Source organism: Metopolophium dirhodum, chromosome 5, assembly GCF_019925205.1.
Source record: "Metopolophium dirhodum isolate CAU chromosome 5, ASM1992520v1, whole genome shotgun sequence".
Lineage (NCBI taxonomy): Eukaryota > Metazoa > Arthropoda > Insecta > Hemiptera > Aphididae > Metopolophium > Metopolophium dirhodum.
The window spans coordinates 4665812-4685152 of NC_083564.1; the positions used below are offsets into that span (position 1 = coordinate 4665812).

A 19341-nucleotide genomic window follows, 5' to 3' on the forward strand; every position below is an offset into this window, starting at 1 on the left:
GTAAAACCACTAGCTTCCTCGTTCCGCTCAAAATCTAAAAAAAAATTTAAAAAACTATAAAAGCGTATAAGCACCGCATTCAGCATTGGTACATTATATAGTACAGCTATAATCACCGATATTAAATACGGTTTTCTATAACCCTATTCTAAAAAAAAATCTCAATATTCCCAGTGATACAGTCGATCGAGGAACAAAAATAAATATTGTTTATAGTTAAATGATTATGGTATTTTTCTTGTAGTGGTTAAAAATATTAAATTACTCAATTTGCATCTTTATTAAAATTATTTTCATCACACAAGGACCAGTATTTGATAAATGGTCCTAGGGCCCCCATACATGAACACAGGATAGGGCCCACCGGGAAAATCCCGAACCTGGCAGTTTTACAATTACATATTTAACAATTTCGTGTCATATTAATAAATATGAATATAAAATACTATATTACGGGAAAAAATATTCAAACTAAACTAAATAAATAGTTAGTACTTATAGGTACTTTTAGACCTTTAAGATGACAATGTTTTGGCTAAATCCACCTCTCGTCAAATTTGTCCCTCTCTTGCACATGTACCACAATCTGACTTTTTTTCATTTTTAAAACGCTACCTATCTTCATATTGGCATAACTTACCGGCTGAGTTCGCTTCGAGATATGGACATACAACACCTGATATCAAAAAAAAAACCTGGTTTAACAACCTAAATTTACAAAGATCACATATAGTTCAATTTAATCGTTTACGTATAGGACATTCCTTATTACCTAGTCACTCTTTCAAACTTGGACTTAACGACTCCGCCGTTTTGAACACTTCATACAAATTAGTGTATCTGTGACCTTCCTCATATTTTATTTAACTGTCCTGCCCTCCGGCTTAAAAGACAAACTCTATTTAACACTTTTATATCTCTAAATATTCCTCTCAAACTTTACTCCATAATAAACACTAAATCTGAAATAGCTATTAAAATGATAATCGCCCCTATACTGGAGGCTGGCTTCATTATACAGTATACAAGAATTTAATATGATGTTAACTCTAATTTTGTATTGTTTTGTTTTTATTATGTAATTGTCAAGCTGTCATAGTTTATACTAGAGGCTATAAATAATAAAAAAAAATGACAATAATGTGTTAACGTGGGTCTGTATATTTTGGAGGTATTTTACAGTCATAGGCTCATATATATTATTGCTATGAGCAAAATATTGCCGATAATATTCAATAGATCGTTAAACTCATGGTCTTAATTAGGTTTTTAAGTCGTCAATCAATCATCGAAATAATAATAATATTATGGTACTTTGTCGGTAGATGGCGCCGCCAGAGCGAGACCCGACAATAAGAGCTTCATGACCGGGGATTAGTTGCCAGACCTATTAATCGTAAGACCTTAAATATTAAATAAGATCTTAAATCGTGGACAGTCGTGCTCAACCGATTATTTAGAATATCTCTAATCTTGATAGCGACACAGAACAACAGGGATAAATGTTAATATAATTATATGTCGATCGCACAAACAATATTTAGCTCCACAGCTGCTTACACACACAATAGTGCACCCCTGACGCCTGTACGCGCGCGCGCGCCAACAAGATACGATTTTGTGGTAAGCGGTAACGACAATATTACTAACAGTGAATAACAGCCGACCACCGACAGACTAGTGGCGACCTGTGCAACTGAAAGCGCTGAACGCCGGAATACCGATCAGTATTTCGTGGAAAAGGCTACCGTCGATTTCGCTGGCTGTCGATACTACTCGAATACCCGCCGTTAGTCATATTTCATTGTTCCGCCATAGTGGACGTGAGTGTTTCGTCCGTGCAAGTCGTCGTTTACCAACCATGTCCGAGTCCGAGGGAAATTCTTTCAATGACAACGAAGACGATCAGGTGGTCGGGCTTGTCGAGTACATCAACGATCAGAATGCTGAGATCGAACAAGCCAATCTGATACTCGAGGCGTCCGAAAGCGACAGTTGCACTTACTCTTTGGTTCGTAGACCCTCCGTACAACCGTGCAACGAACATGTTTTAATTGAACCTTCTTGTTACAGGGATACATGAACCGACAAGCGTTGTACGCTTGTCTGACTTGCACTGAAAAAGACAAGTTGCCTGGTGCTATATGTTTGCCCTGTATGTACGAATGCCATGAAGACCATGACTTGGTCGAGTTATGGACAAAAAGGTAGATAATATTTGTTATACTCTTATGTATAGGTATAATTTCCACAACATGTTTATTAGCCATCTCTCGTATCTCACATTTATATTTCAAACTTCAAAGGCATCCTAATTAAATATGATTACATTCATTTAAAACTACCAAGTACTAAATGATGCTGAAATATTCAATCCCTCTTTAGAACGAGGAAACACCAACATTTGCTGTATACACGACAGTATTTAAATCATGTTGTGTTGATTCGCGGAATATACTGATATAGTAAATATGGGTGTAGAAATTTAATACCTTATAAAAATGTATTAGTTAATCACATTTTTTATTTATATATGTTATATTATGTCATTATTAATATAATATTGAGTCAACAGTAATTTTTATTTATTAAAAACTACCTATTTAATAGAATTTTACACCCACATGTGTTTTAACCATCTTAAGAAGATGTTTCACCCGCATTTGTCGTCTTACACACGTACGGTATAGCAAAAGCTGTTTTGCGCGGGAAAGAACCGAGAAGGCTACAGTCATAACTAAGAAACAAAATTTTCACCACAAATAAAGGAGATATTTGGCTGCGCAATATCGTTTTTGTTTTTATGATATCACTTATACAAAAAGAGTTCTTATTATTTCAAAATCCATTATTATTTGTGTTTTTTGAACTTTAATAACTTTTTTTGAAATTCCGATAAAATAAAAACTATATTGCCCAGCAAAAGTTTTCCTTTTTATGTAGTGAAAATTTTGTTTATTAGTTATGACTGTAGCCTTCACGGTTCTTTCTCGCGCAAAACAATTTTTGCTATGCTGTACGTGTGTAAGACGGAGACAACAAATGTGGGTGAAACGTCCTCTTAATGTACAAGATTTAATCATAAAAAAAAAAATTTTAATAAGGTGTACCTTTCTACATTATCATACTTTTTACTGTTGATTTCTTAATTTTAAAATTTTAAAATATTATCTTTGATATTTTAAGTTTTATATAAATTGTATAATATTTTATTAATATGCATTTTCTTAAGAAGACGTCACACCCGTACAATATAGCAAATTTTTGTTCACCAGTTTAAATAGTGTGCTTTTAATTTTGATACTAGAATGAATTGACCTATTATCAAACTTTAAGGGAAGAACATTATCTGTGTTCTCCCGTTTGTTTTTTTACAATGTTTTAATTTTTGAGTGAGTTATAAGTATGTAAAATATTAATATTTGAAGTCTCGTAATTAACATTTAAAACATTTAAAAAACTAACGAGAGAACACAAAAATAATATTCTTACCTTAAAATTGTGTAATAAGTCAATATTTCACTCTAATATCAAAACTATTAGCACACTATTAAAACTGTTTATTAACTGAATAAAAATTTACAATACGTCTGTAAGACAGAGACAACAAATGCGGGTGCATCATTCTCTTAAACAATAAATGCAGGAAGAAGTCTCAGCCCTTACAGTAATTGGTAATTACTGACTAATTTATTTTTATTTTACTTTTGTTAAGGAATTATCGTTGTGACTGTGGAAGTGATAAGTTAACATCAGAATGTAAATTGGAACCGGTAAATAAATTATTTAGTATATGCATTATATATAGTGTCTTAACAGAATTGTATTGGCTTTAGTTAATTAATAAGTTATTTATTTTATTAATTATATTATATTTGAGTTATCTTTTAGTTAGCTAGAGATGTGGAATTTGTGTTAGTTGTGTATAACTAGAAACGTGTCTAGTCTGTGTTGATCAAAAACGATCATTGCCGACTGATGTAATTATTTTTTGTTTGGAAGGGAGATTAAATTACGTACGAGCTCTTTCATGCTCTTTCATAGAACTTGTCACTGTTATTTTAAATGAACAATACTCTATAATTTACAATATTAAAACAATTTTCTTGTTGAAATAAAATATAAAAAAAATAACAATTGATCAGCAAATACAGGTTGAGCATTGAATTTTATTGACTTTTCTTTTAAACTAGGTATTTTAATATTTATAAAAAATTGTTTCTATTTATGAACTAGTCAAAACCTGAAGCAAATGACCGCAATGTTTACAACCAAAATTTTAAGGGTTTATACTGCATTTGTCAACGTCCGTACCCCGATTCTGAAAATACTGATGAAATGGTACAATGTATCGTCTGTGAAGATTGGTATCATAGCAAGGTACTCATCAAAATTAAATACTTTTAGATTCAGCTATTAACAACATCTTTTATTAGCATTTGGGTACAAAAGATATGAATCCAGATGATTATTCTGAAATGATATGTTCTGGCTGTACATCAAAATTAAGTTTCTTACCAGCTTACAATCATTTAATTGGTAAGAATTTATTTGTTTTAATATTTAAAACTAAAAATATTTGTTAATTATTGATGTACAATAATTTTAAATGTAAACCAGAAATTCGTGCAGACATTTAAAAAAAAAAATTTAATTTATACGTTCTTTGTCTTACAAATAGAACTAATGTCTATATTTTAAAAAATACTTTTTAAGACATTTACTAATTTTCTTTGTATTACTAGTTCTAATAAATATTTGAGTTAAATCATTATTTGTCAATTAAATTATGTATGTGCAACAGATTTTTATTTAACCATTTTCAGTAACTACCAGATTAAGAATTGATGAATCGTCTCTTTTTTTGTTGTTATCATTGGTATGGAATAAGTGGAGTTGATACATGTATAAATAAATTAAAAATACATTTAGTTAATCCATTTATTTCAGTACCAAAAATCATAATATATCATTTATATCAAAATAAGCAACCATTTAAACAATTTGAAACACACTTATAAACTAAATATTTATTTACATTAAATTATTACATATTATTTTGCAGTGACTGATGGTTTGGTACAGAACATCGAAAAAGATGATGAATCTGAGGTATGTTTTCATATAATTTTTTGAATTCATAATTATTATAATTTCTGTTTATTAAATAATAATTTTACTCAGCTATAACTGACATACTTCACATATACGAATACAAATGTTGATGATGACTTCTAAAAAAAAAAAAATTAACAGTTATCGTATTAGTAATTAGAAACAACATAATTTAATTTAATTTTCTTTAACGTTTACATAATTATCAATTTATACCTGAATAAAATAATTGACGGTGGTTAATAATTTACTAGGGTTATAATATTAAGTATTAAATTGCTATTCTTTAAAAATATTTTTATATTTTAATTTGAAAATAAAATTTTTTTTATATAGGATGTCGATGTTGTGGATACAGTTAAGGAATCTGAAGGTAAATTTTATACCAACTATTATAAAAATTTATTCTTACACAAGGTATTTATTTTTAGATAATGTTGAAAATGGTTTAAATGTTGTATCCAAGGACATGGTATGTAGTATGTTTATAAAAACTGATAATGTTAATTGACTGATTTTATTTGAGAAATTACATAACAAGCTGTATGTTTGTCAATAATTTTTTTTTTTAGACATCCGACAATGCTAAAGCTGGTACTTCTAGTGGCGAAAATTGTAAATTGACAAATGCAAAAGACCCAAAGAAAATTATCGGAAGTTCTTTCTGGGTAGAAGGTTGGCGTCAAGAACTTTGTACATGTTCTAATTGTATTGTAAGATAAATAGATAAATATAAAATCATAATTTACTATAACTTGATAACCTTGATATATTTTTAGGAACTATATAAGACAGAAGGCGTTCCATTTATTACCGATCAACAAGATACATTACAGGCATATGAAAACAAAAGCCGAGAAAGAATGTTGGCTAAAGAAAAACAAAGTGAAGATGGTCTTTCCAAAGCATTATCATCTATGGACAGAGTGGCAGCAGTGGAATTAGCTCATCGTTAGTATCTCTGTCCCTCTTATGTCTACATTGTCAAATCAACATGTCTCATCAGTTTATTTTTTAATATTTCAGAGTATAATCAGTTCAAAGAAGAACTAGGAGAGTGGCTGGGCAGCTTTAAAGAGGATAAAGTTGTTAAAGTGGAAGACGTGCAAGAATTTTTTTCCGGTATGCAAGCGAGAAAGCGTGCTAGGACAGATGATGGAATTCCTCCTAGTTTCTGTCGTTAATTTATTGTTTAAACCACATTTATCATCATAGATTTAAATACTTATCAATAAGATATTTCCTAGTATTGTACTTTTAAAAATTTAATTTAATTTAATTCAATACATATTTTGTATTTTTTATTCATATATCAATAAAATATATTATGTCATAATTTACTCATAATGCATTTATATTTTACATATTGCTAATGATCATGGTATTCTTTATTAAGTAGTTTTCAATTCATATATAGACAAGACTCTTATAATAGTTTGTTATGACAGTTATTCTAAAGTGTGTAAGTTCCAAATTATGTCTACTTTTGCTGTGTAATGTGGAATATTGTGCATAGCATATTATAGGTCAAGGATTAGAATCCATGGCATGTAAAACATTAAAATATTTATATTATAAAAATACATTAATAATAAATAAGATAAAATTATTAAAATTTAATACTCATTATTGACAGGTAAATAGCCATATGCTCATAATAGGTATCTATTTTGTAATTAATGGCCACTCAAAAAAAAAAAAAAAAGGTAATTTTTGACACTAAAAATATATTTTTCAAAATAATTTGCCACACGTTTTATATGTTATTATAATAGTTATACAAATTAAAATACACAGTGTTATGAACAATTTAAGTATTAAAATAGTACAACTATTTACTTCTTTTTGAAAATAAATTAATATACAATTGCACAGTTGCATAAATAATAGTTCATTAAGTAATAAGACATTTAAAAACAAAGCTTAATTGTGCCTTTGAGAGATGATCCATTTTTGAAAAATGGAAAATGTACCTTCATATAAATTTGTATTAGTAAGAAGGCACAAGTGATACTAATATTAAATTCTATTAACGGTGGTATAAAACAAGGACTATAAGGAACTGTCAATCATTATACATATTATTTTGTTTAACTAGAATCATACAATGTTATCAACAATAAAATAATGTCGCAACCGAGAAGCTAGTTCAATTGCTACTAATTAAAAAAAAAAATGTGCGATTTTTCTATGGGCAGATAAACTTGTATTAATTCTGTTGTTCATCTTACTGCGTTCTTAAATGGGTATTTACTATTTAATAATTGTTCTTTAATGACAGATCATAGCCGTATTAGCAACAGACATTTTAAGTTAAAAAATAAAAAAATAATTTGAATAGGAATAACAAAAATTAAGAAATATAGTACACACAATTAGTAACGTACATCGTCATTGATTTCAAGAAGAATAGAAAGATACAATTGTTTCAAACGTTTTGTATACGTTTATAGCCTACTATTATTATAGTCTTTTATAAGTTCACATTTACCAGTAGCGTATCCTTATTGTACGGTTTCTGAAGTGTCAAAAATAAATCATATCCAATATATTAAATAATTTAAAGTACCTATAATCTGATAACAACGAACTGTTACTTCAGCCACACATCCCTGGTTACAAGGGAGGTAAATTAATATGGATGATCTGTAAAGGTTACAGTAGAAAGTTAATCATTGGATAATAATAAATAATTTATTTTTTTGGGCTTTTTGAAACTATGTAATTATTTGTACACTGATATGGTATTATTTATAAATTATGAATATTTGGTTAGAAATCCTAATAAAATAGGACCGTTGAGCAACAAATAGTATAGATAACTTGCCTAGTTACAAATGTACAGTCCCATATAATGTTTACACTTAAAATACTCTTGGCAAATAATAAAATATTAAAATGTATTCATTATATTGTTACATAAGTGAAAAGTAGGTAAAATAATAAGGCAGAGGACTAAATATATAAATGTATTATATTTATAATAGATTTAAACAAAATATATTTTATCAGTCAAATAAAAAAAGCATTTCATTTTTAAATTAAATTTAACATTGAATATAATATTATTAATAGTAAAACAACATTAATATTGAAAATATTGCATAATTACACTAATTTGTTGATGAATATATTTTTCAAATTATTGCTTTAAATGTAAAGCCTTAAAAATAATATTATCTTAACCAATATTTTACTTACTTTAAACTCTACTTATTGTTTTGAACTTCTTTGTTTGTCAGGTCACCCAAAGCTTTTATATTATTTAATCTTCGACATCTTCATCAGTAGTAAACTCTGAAATATCACTTTGCTTATCTTCTTCTTTAGTGTCATCTTCTTCATCAGAAATATCCCACTGTGGATGTTCTGTCAAAGGTTCTGGTGCTTCTTTTACATCCAACTAAAATTAATAGTAATGTATGTATACAAATATTTTTTTTTATTGTTAAATAAACAAATAATTTTTAATTTGGGAAAATTAATCATGTACTTTAAGAGGATACTACACCCGCATGCAATGTTTCGGTCTTACAAACGCGAAACATGGCAAATTATATATTGTTCTAAATAATTCAGATAATTATTATCCAATTAGTTCTGTTATGATTAATATTGGAAAAATGTGACCTATAATCAAATGTATTGGTCAGAATCGTATATAGCGAACGTCATAGGTTTTTGAAGTAAAACTTCTTTCTTGAGGTGTGGGTGGAAAAAAAATTGTAACAAAAATGAAATGACACGATTGTTTATTTATTTATTTTGCAAGTCATGCACGTTTATTCTAATTGTATTGATTTTTCTCACTCTCCTAAATTCACTTATAATTTCACGGGCTCCAATACTTATGAAAGAAGTTTTACTTCCCCATAGTGTAATGGTGGGCTCACACACATTCTTTCTTTCTTTTATATTTTAATTTTAAAGCAAGTTTTGATTATTTTAAAATTGCAAATTCAATTTGCTCTTATATTAAACATACCAGAGTTAAATACATTATTCAGAATGTACAATATGCCGGTTTGTTTTTTTTTTCAAGCAACCTTGTATGTTAATATGAATAAAATTGGTAAAGAGAGTTGATAACATAAATAAAATATATATCAGATAAACATATTGTATAAAATAAAATGTTGAGTCAAAGTAAAAAATGGTTCTAGTTTAATAGCTTTTTGCTATGGTATGTAGTGTGTCAAATTATTCCTTGCCAGAAATTAGCAACTTCTATCCTGTCTTTGGTTACTGATATTATGTCGTCCATTGGCCATTATACAAGAAATTGGGCAGCTTGGATAATTTATTAGGTGGGTCATAGTCTGAACTTGTCCACAATATGCGTTTGTAAGACAGACAACCCATGCGGGTATAGTGTCATCTTATGGAAGGTATATACAGATTTGGATATTACAATAATTGTTGACAGATTGTTCAAGATTCAGTATGATATTAAGACAATATATTATATCTTCTAATATTCAAAATTGCTGGAGAAATTATTTGAAAATGTTAAGCACTTACTTTGATGTCATGCATTTGATCAAAACCAAAGTATGAATCTGACCTAAGACAAACTGCAAATACGTAAACTCCAGGCCACCTAGGAGCTGTAAATTTTAATTGGATTTCTTCTTCATCAACAAGTTCAGTGACATGATATGGAACAGTCAATAATGTACGACTTTTCCGATCACTTAAATAAACCCACCAATATTCATGTTTTTCCTAATAAGATATTTAAATTATGAATATATTTAGTTAATTATTAATTAGTATAATATATTATAATCGATTAGTTGATAATTTTTATACCTCAGGAAAATATGGGGAGTGAACCAAATGTGACTGTTTAGTTCTGCCCTCAAGTACTCTGTCTTTTTTATTAGCTCCAGATTGAAACTTGTCCCAATCATCATCATCGTCGTCATCATTGTTTGCTGAAACCTATTATAAAATAAATAACTTATTATTTCATATAGATACACAAATATATTAAATATTCTTAAAAAAACAATAGAAGTGAGAGGCAAATTAAAATGTAAATATATGGCCTATGAGTCAGCCTATGATATTACCAAGTATATTTGATGATATTATTGTGATTTATGAATATTTGAACTTTAAATGCTTATAAATAAAGATGGTGAATACGGATTTTCAATTTTTTTCATCTACCTTTTAAACAATAACCTAGGAGCCTTCTATTAAATTTTCAAGCTTTTTTACTCAACAGATAAAATTTTATTGATATTTATAGAAAAAAAACTAAAAAAAATGGAAATTGACAATGTTTGTAAACAGTTCAAAGTAAGTCAAAATATTTGGAAAATGTTATGGTGTATAGGAAATGCAATTATAAACATCCAGTCAAAATTTTATGATCCTACGGTCATTTGTTTTAGAGTTATACCAAAAACCAAAATCAATTTTCTCAAAAACAGATTTTGCGTAAAAATTCCCGTTTTCCTTAATTTTTTCTTTTGACCCCCCCAAAGTACCAACTAGATTCACTTTCCTATCAGAAAAGTTACTGTTAAAGAAGAAAATCCTAGCACTTTTACTATCCTAAAAGGTGACGACAGACACAAAAATAAAAAAAAAAATTTTAAAAAAACACACATCATTGTAAAATCAATACATTCATCGTTCCACTCAGAATCTAAAATGTTAATAATATAAGTAATATAAGTAAAAAAAAAATGAAGATAAATATTTTTTTTAGTAACAGTAATTGAAAAAAATCAAGGTGGCTGGAGTGGGTAGGTTGGAGCTCCCCATTGAACATTATTTTCAAAAATGTTGCATGAAAAATTGGGTTAATATCTAGTCTAAACACACTAAGGGCCAGTTGTACCGTCTACGGTTAAACTACGATTAAGCTTAATCAGCTGATAACAGATATTTAACCGTGCTAATTCGGCCGGTTAAACTCTGATTAACTTTAATCATAGACGGTACAACTGGCCCTAAGGTTGAGAACCGCTGATCTACACAACTTTCGTACTTTCACAAACAACCCAGAATTTATATTTTTTCTACAATAACCATTATTCATTATAAATACCTTTTTTTTATCATCTGCTGTATCTTCAGCATCTGTCTTCTCTGATTCCTCTCCAGAAGCATCGCTGGAACTTTCATTATCTGAATCAGAGTCATCATCTGATGACGCATTACTATCTTTTAATTGATCTTTATCTTCGGTCTTATCATCTTCAGTTTTATCTTTTTCAGTTTCTTTAGTTTCAGGATCTCCTAACTATATAATACAATTATAAAATATGGAATATTGCAAAGGTGTATTTTATTAAGTGGTGAATGGTTATTTTATTTTATACACAATGTTCCTTACGGTTTAAATGAAAAAATAATAAAATTTCAGTATCTTTAAATGTTAAAATTAGCATTATCTAATTTAATTACAAACTTATTTAAAGATAATGTGTAAACAATAATTATGAAGAACAGTTTTTGATAATAGAAGACTTACAAAGTAAAAGGACAAGGGATTGGTAATTAATAATTATAATTAAAAATTGTCCAGTTTCTAGCATATCGTGTACCAATATATTATCACAGTTCACAATCAATTAAGTCAAATTAATACATACTTTTGCTTTTTCCAATTTTTCTTTCTTTTTGATTTTCTTCTTAGCTGATGCTGACAAAGTAGCTTTTGGTTTTTTGACATTTCCACTTTTTTTACCCTTTCCCGATTGGCGTTTTTGCTGCCAAATACCTTTAGTTACTTTTTTTTCTTTTTCGTCATCTTTTGTTTCTTTGTTTTCAATATCTTCATTATTTTCTATTACATCTCCATTAGATAGAGGTTTCTCTAACTTATCTGGTTTCTCTGTTTCTTTAGCAGCATTTTTTTCTAGTTCAATATGATGCTTGTCTGCGTACGATTCGTCACCAAACAATACTCTCATATCTCGTCTTTTCAACTGCACAGTCACAGTTACTATAGCTCCAGCTGTATAAACTGTAGTAGCTTCATCATCAATAACTGAATAAAATGTTATTACATAAATATTACATTTTGATGAACAAACCAAATTATTATACCATTAGTACATACCTTCACAACGAACTTTAAAGTCTATATAGGGCATTCTACCTAAAACTTTTACTAAATCTTCATACTGACTATCGGATAAAAATTTTAATGTGCTGCGCCTGTCTTCATTTTTTAATTGAGCAAGATGCTGAATACTTCTAACACGTTTCTACAATACGATGACACAAATATGAAATTTACTTATTTAAATTATGTATTCAACTTACCTTTTTATTGTCAAAATGTTTTATGTGATCTTCTGAAATGTATGGTAATTGCATAAATGGACTTTTGTACTCCCATAATGCTTGGATCACCATGGGACAAAGTTTCATACAGTTTTCTATGGTTTCAATATTAAGTAACCGAGGCACTAATAACAAAAATAAAATATTAAGTTAATACATATGTACACTTTTAGGTAATATTATATATCATACAAACCTCTTTGAGCATATGCTAGTAAAATTAATTGAGAAACAACACCAACCATTTCTTGAATTAAATATGGACATTTCTTCACTATGTACATACGATCTAAATCTAATGTATCTGCCTTAAGTACCAGTCGAGACAGATGTGCATGTATTAAAGCTCTAGCTTTTATTGAATAATTATAGGATAGTGGTGGTTCTTTTTGTGCTTTTTCTCCAAAATTATAAAGTTGTTTAATAAGCTAGAAAATAAAATGTATGTTTAATAATTAATGAAAATCTAATTTATTTGAAACATTTGTCAATGCAAAAAAAAAAAAATTATATTGTATTAATTCAATCAGTATTTGTAAGTAATAATAAAATATCATTAGGAAGATTAAGTAAATAAAAAAATGTTTTTAAGTAAGGTACATAATTGTTTTTGCTACATTAACCTTACATCGACAGACTTAAATCTAAAATTTCCCCGAACGGGCATGGCAGATACCTACGAGTACCCAAATCAAAAATTCTGCCAAAAACAAATATACGCGTATAAACAAATTACCCACAGTACCCTCCTCCACATTACCACAGGCTAATGACCTTAGTAGTTGAAGCCTTAATAAAAATAATAAAAAGCCTAATATAAAAAATTTCTATATTATGTTCTTAACTAATTTAATATTGTTAAAAAAATAATTTTAGTGAGTTAATCATGCATTAATTATGAACAATGGCATTCTATTGTAATAACAAAAACATGTTGTTAAAACAAATAAAATGTGTGACATAAGAACATTTAAAAATAAGTATTATTTTTTAAAATTTATTTACGTCGTTTTTTAACAGTTTATAAAAAATAACATAACAGGTACAACGGAGCAGGCACGGTGCCAAGGACAGGCAAGGTGGGGCTCTAGCCCCCCTGAAAATAGTTCAGCCCCCCTCACTGAAAAATATCTACGGTATAATAAAATCATAAAACAATATTTTTAAAGAGCTACATCAAAGAATTTATGAAATATAATTTTTAAAAATTTTTAATTCATGAAAATTCTTTTGTATAGTCAAAGATTTGTGTTTTAAGTTTTTGTTGTTATAAAAACTGATACAATAATATTAATATTTTATATGGGCGTGCGACGTGGCGTATCAATGTGTCAACATGCAACGCCTGACATACAGTCTATTTTTAAAAATACAAAGTAGGTACATCAATACATACACTACTATGCAAATACCAATTTAAAAATTTAAAATTTACTAGTTAAATATTAGGTAGGTAATCACAAGTTTTTATTTAAAACAAATATTATTTCTTCTGATATTGGTGCAATTTTATACATTTTTGTTAACTTTTTTAATATTATAAGATTTTCAATCATTTACTGTATGGTGCATAAACAGATATTGTGTAAAATATCAATATTTAGCTTGTTTAATATATTTGTCACTACTAAAAAATTGAGGAATAAATTGAATTTATTATTTATCTAACAAGGAAAAAATTCACTACAATTTCAATAAAATATGTTTTGATATTTGTAAAATAAGAAAAAATCTTTTATTTATTTATTATTACCTTTATTGAGTACTAATTACTGGATGAAAATAAACAAAAAAAAGGTATCCCAAATCATTGCATTAAATATGATTCAAACAAATTCATCTGTTCATTACTAAACACAATAACTTTAGTTTATATTTATGAAATGTGGATAAGTAAAAGAAATATAATATTATTCATAAGACTCAAAAGACAGTAGCCTAGAGACCTACTAAAATAAAAAAAAAAAAAACCACGACATCTAAAATGTACTTGGTCGGGTGGTGCTGCTGAGTGCCTGCCCAAAAATGTTAAATTCTGCTACTTATACTATATTAAATATCCTATTTGCTCATTGTACATAATGTTGTATAGATTGTAAATTACTTAAATGAATAAAAAAAAAAAAAATATTATTCATTCACAAAGGTATGTAATATTAAAGTCATAAAGAAATTCATTTTTGATATCATTATTCATTATGAATATAGTTGTTGAAGGTCTGTTGTCCTATAAAATATTATTTTTAGAATACTCGGGGTTTTCATGTTTTATTGCAATGTTGTTATGCTATATGCCATCGTCATGATACGTGGATGAATATACGTAAACTGTCCGTCGACAAAATAATATTTAACATGTTACAAATTACAATGTTATGACTAGGGATGGGATTTCGATGAACTTTTCATTTTTTTTCTGAGGTTGCTGTTCGATGCTCGCCTGGTCACAAATCCATAACATGTACTTTAGAATGAGGATAAGAAAATTTATTTTGCATCTTATTGCATTTTTTGATTTTAACGTCATTTTCTTCATTTTTTAGAGCATTATAAGGTTTTTAGGGCATTAATGGAGTTTTTGGATCCCAAATTCAAACTTGAAATTTTATTTTAAGATTTTACATGTTAACGCGAGTTTTATATAAATTTATTTATTTTTTAATCTATCAAAATAGTTTAAAAATATAAGTAAATTACTGTTTTTTCAGTTAAAAGAAATCCTGAAATTTAGCCTATAAAAAAATTATTTTTATCACTCATATTTTACAATTTATTAAAAATAAAAACAATTTACTAATTTAACATTTTTTTAGTGCATTATTTAGAATTTGTAGAATGTTAAAACCTTTTTTAGGGTTTTATAGGGCATTAAATTCCCAGCTGTAGTTATAACTTATGATTATTGACCAATAATGTTATTTTCCACAAATTACTAATTAGTACACGGTCCAGGGTCTAGGCAAATTATAATTGTTAGATAGGTATCTAATTCAATAATCTAATATAATAATTTAATGTTCACAAGGAGAAATATCAAATATGATATGTATTCAGAAATTTAACATTTTTGAAAGCCTGGGCTGAAAGCCCCAGTGGCCCCCCTTAGAGTTGCTACTATTTCCCGAATGGGTTACCACCGGGGTCCATTGTGGCAAAACGATTGCCACACATACACGTGTAGCACTGTAGCCAACCAACCGTTCCAACCCTACCAACTGGAACCCCTACAATAGCTAATTGTCATAGTTATAGGGTTCTAGACCAATAAAAAAAAAAATATATATTAATGAAGTAGTGGCAACTGGCGAGGCAACAACAAATAAGTACCTTAAATTATATAGGATAATTTGTTTAATTAGCCAGTTAAGTCTCATTTTAATTATAGAATATAGTTCAAGGAAAATTATATATATATTTTAAATGATTATTTCTTACTTGAGGCATTTCATGTTCATCTGAAGATCGTTCAACAATTTCACTATTGTATTTTTTTTCAAATTCCAATGAAGCACTTAAAATCATTATAACCCGTTTCAAAGGTATTGAATTTGATTTATGTAAAAAATAATAGTACATCCGAGACGTCTCTAATAAAACCTATAAAAAATAAATAAATAATTAAGGAAAAACTAAAAGCCGTAACAATTTAATTAAATATTACTTAGAAGATTTTTCATACCTTATCTCCAGAATATCTGATAGACTTATACCACCACATACCAACTGTAGTAGGCAGTGCAATCATAAAAACTAAAGCATACAGACCTAAGACCTAAAAAAAAAAAAAAAATGATTAATGTTTTTCAGAACTTATAAAATCTAATCACAGAATTCAGAATTATTATTATCAACACATTGTATCACTATACTGCTCTCTTAAGAATAAAATAATTCTATGAAGCTAATTGGGTTGTATTTAACAACATACCATCAACAGGTTGAAATGTAAATTTTATTTATCACAATTTATCGTATAATTATAAAAAGAAGTTAATTATTGTCAATATAATTAGTATACAATGTGTTCAGTGAAGTTACCGGCTGGCATCATATGATAGTATACCTTAAGTTATGAAAAAAAAACCCTTTACACCATGGGTCGAACTTTTTTAATTTTTTCAGTAATGGGCAATTCAACTTTTTATAGATACAAATCAAACCAAATCAAATTTCACATTTGCAGATGTATCTTCAAACATTTTCGACTTTTTATCATAATTTTTTTTTCAAACTATTTTACTGAGCTATCAAATAACCTACACAATAATACCAGGAATGTATAAATTATTTTTATTAAATTAAAAAAAGAAGAATACTGTAGAATAATAAAATAAAAATAAAAAGTGTGATAAATACAGCGTTTTTTGGAATTATACACAATTTCTTTTTAAAAATACTAATTTGCCAACTTTTTAAAATTAATAAAAATAATTTATACACATACACTTCTGGTTTGATTATGTATGTTAGTTGATAGCACAATAAAAAAGCTAGGGGGACGGAGTGGCTGAGTGAACTAAGGCGTCATTTGTGACGCACATCGGCGCTGGTTCAAACCTAGGTTCACGGGTGGCATTTATCTTCGGGCAAGTCACGGTGTCCGGAGTACAAGTGCCGTCATCCCCCGCCCAGGCATGGCAGAAACCGACTGGTGGCCATTTGAAAATCTGCCAAAACTACACACGCGTGTTTACCAACCAACAGTATCCTCCCTTACAAACGACTAATGGCCATAGTTGCCAGGCTTAATGATAAATTAAAAAAAAATAAGGTAAAAAGTTGAAAAGTTTTGAAGTTCAGTTTTGTTAAAAACTTAAGCCTTATGTATACTATCATATAACGCCGGCCGGTCACTTCTTCACAAAACATTATATAATAATAATTTTTACCCAAACTGAATTTTCTTTCTCTACAATCCACGATGGTAATGCTATTCCAAAACTCATCGCACCAGGTCCATCTGGATTCCCATATTTTTCCCAATTTTTCCTGGACTCATCATCAGTTAAGGCTTGATAAGCTAAATAATAAAATTATACATACTATAATAATTTATTAATAACAAACAGGTTTCACCTTGGACAATATAAACATTATAATAATATACAGTATAAGAAAGCATTATTAATAATTTATGATAATAAATCAAACAAAAACATACAGCAATCATCGATTATTAGACTAGCAGTTAATTGACTTATTCCGCAAATGGACTTAAACAGGCTGGGATCAATAAGCATGTATTCACTCATAAAAAAATAAATTGCCTATCAGACGTCACCGGTTAATGGGGTCAATTGAAACATACAATTTAATAAAAAACAAAAAGTTTTAGGTTTTAGATCGGTGTAATATTTAATTGTATATTTTTTTTGAAGGGCTAACCTAACCTAACCAAAACTATTGTAAATAACATATTCTATTAAACTATTTGATTGATTGTGGTATGATGTTTTTCATTATTTATATACACTGAACAATTAAATTCTTTGTATATTAAATGATTATGAAAACTATGAATTAATATTCTTATTTTGAAATATTATTATTAAGAGTTACCTTTAGTAAGTTTCATGAATTTTTTTTCATCACCAGTCTCCTTATCTGGATGGTAAATTAATGATAATCTTCTGTAAGCTTTTTTAATTACTTTTTCACTAGTTCCCTTTAAAATTAAAAACCATTTTAAAATAAAGCAAAATAAATAGTAATAAATAATAATCAATACTTACAATTGGAACATTGAGAATGTCATACGGATCAAAACTTGCACTCTCGTAATCAAACTGAGAAACTTTGTAGGCGAGGAAAGCTAACAACGCCCAGCCAGCAATAATGATGACTTTTCTAAAATATATATAAAATTCAATATTTAATCAACCATAAGTCTCCTCTTAGACTCTTAAAGTACAAATACATCTAAATTATGGTATTGATAACTAATTAGAACTATTTTCGTAAGGGTTTTTAGTTTGAAATATGGAGGTACAGATTAAAAATCATAATTCAGAATTAATTAAATTATTAAATTTTTTATTATACCTCAAAAGTCGTGTTGACCTAAGTTCTATGATTTATAGAACAGAAATGTTGGTTATTGTTGGATTGGGTCACAGGATGGGCACTTTATATGCACAGCATTAAAAACAGAGATTTTGGATTTAGAAAAATTATAAAATTAGTATCTTCTCTTTACTCCTCAGGAAAATATTCTACATATTATATTCTTAGACCAATTTCAAGATAAAAAGTACTCACATGCACGTCCTTTTCATCAGTTCCCACGGTTTGGTAGACTGCAGGACGAGTTTTTTTTTTCGACATCCTGGACAATAGCATTCAGATGCCAACGCTTTTGGATCTAAAGTTGAAACAATTAATACAAATTAAACGACACACGTCGATCGTGACCAGACATCACTCGACAATTAACATTACCTTCTTTCTGTTTTCTGGGCCACCAGTAGTACGTGCCGGGGACTAGCAGAAGAGCCAGAAACGACAATAGAAAATAGAAAAATGTCGCTCCGCTTTCGTCGTACTGAAACTTTTGTCCGGCCATTATTGCTGTTTCGGTTCGTACATAAATCGAACATTTACTCCGGGAGCATGGTGCGGTTACGGGTTAATTTACATACTTTGAATAATCAAAATATTGGCCTACGACGACGGCGATAACCAAACGGTACTTTACAACAGTAATATATTATATTCTAATGTTAGTAACACGTCACGTAAACTTCACGACGATAAAAAAATACCAACCAGGTGTAAACGACAAACGTACGCACGATAAATTATTATATTGGTGGTGATACGACGTATCGCCGCGATGGCCAATGGTTGAAGTCCGATGTCCCCGCTCACTAGTCACCACCGAGTCATCCACGTCCTCCTCAAAATAATATTGTGTACATA

The 19341-nt window shown here is 28.7% G+C and overlaps 2 protein-coding genes across 3 annotated transcripts; one reads left to right on the forward strand and one right to left on the reverse strand.

The window, feature by feature from the left end:
- Positions 1-1376: 1376 nt before the first annotated feature.
- Positions 1377-6455, forward strand: LOC132944273 (putative E3 ubiquitin-protein ligase UBR7). Its single transcript, XM_061013533.1, has 11 exons — positions 1377-2011; positions 2074-2207; positions 3716-3773; positions 4237-4380; positions 4437-4539; positions 5066-5112; positions 5452-5488; positions 5547-5587; positions 5688-5828; positions 5895-6066; positions 6142-6455. The coding sequence occupies exons 1-11, from the start codon at positions 1862-1864 to the stop codon at positions 6297-6299; spliced, it is 1185 nt and encodes a 394-aa protein (XP_060869516.1). The 5' UTR covers positions 1377-1861; the 3' UTR covers positions 6300-6455.
- Positions 4928-19277, reverse strand: LOC132944272 (translocation protein SEC63 homolog). 2 transcript variants are annotated; one of them, XM_061013531.1, is made up of 16 exons: positions 18862-19277; positions 18682-18784; positions 18156-18270; positions 17983-18088; positions 17313-17443; positions 16103-16195; positions 15859-16020; positions 12620-12851; positions 12403-12548; positions 12197-12344; positions 11727-12124; positions 11180-11374; positions 9928-10059; positions 9637-9840; positions 8317-8518; positions 4928-5234 (listed from the first exon to the last, which is right to left on the reverse strand). In XM_061013531.1, exons 1-15 carry the CDS (start codon positions 18983-18985, stop codon positions 8381-8383), a joined length of 2427 nt encoding a protein of 808 aa, XP_060869514.1. In that variant the 5' UTR covers positions 18986-19277; the 3' UTR covers positions 4928-5234; positions 8317-8380. The 2 variants fall into 2 exon arrangements, with proteins under 2 accessions (XP_060869514.1, XP_060869515.1); XM_061013532.1 differs by lacking the exon at positions 4928-5234 and adding an exon at positions 6122-7761.
- Between the last annotated feature and the right edge of the window lie 64 nt (positions 19278-19341).

Coding starts and splice junctions, on each gene's coding strand:
- LOC132944273 (XM_061013533.1), top strand. CDS start 1,862: ATGTCCGAGTCCGAGGGAAATTCTTTCAATGACAACGAAGACGATCAG. Junction 5,489..5,546: donor TACAGTTAAGGAATCTGAAG/GTAAATTTTATA, acceptor ATTTATTTTTAG/ATAATGTTGAAAATGGTTTA. Junction 5,829..5,894: donor GTACATGTTCTAATTGTATT/GTAAGATAAATA, acceptor ATATATTTTTAG/GAACTATATAAGACAGAAGG.
- LOC132944272 (XM_061013531.1), bottom strand. CDS start 18,985: ATGGCCGGACAAAAGTTTCAGTACGACGAAAGCGGAGCGACATTTTTC. Junction 12,549..12,619: donor ACTAGCATATGCTCAAAGAG/GTTTGTATGATA, acceptor TTTTGTTATTAG/TGCCTCGGTTACTTAATATT. Junction 9,841..9,927: donor ACTCCCCATATTTTCCTGAG/GTATAAAAATTA, acceptor ATATCTTATTAG/GAAAAACATGAATATTGGTG.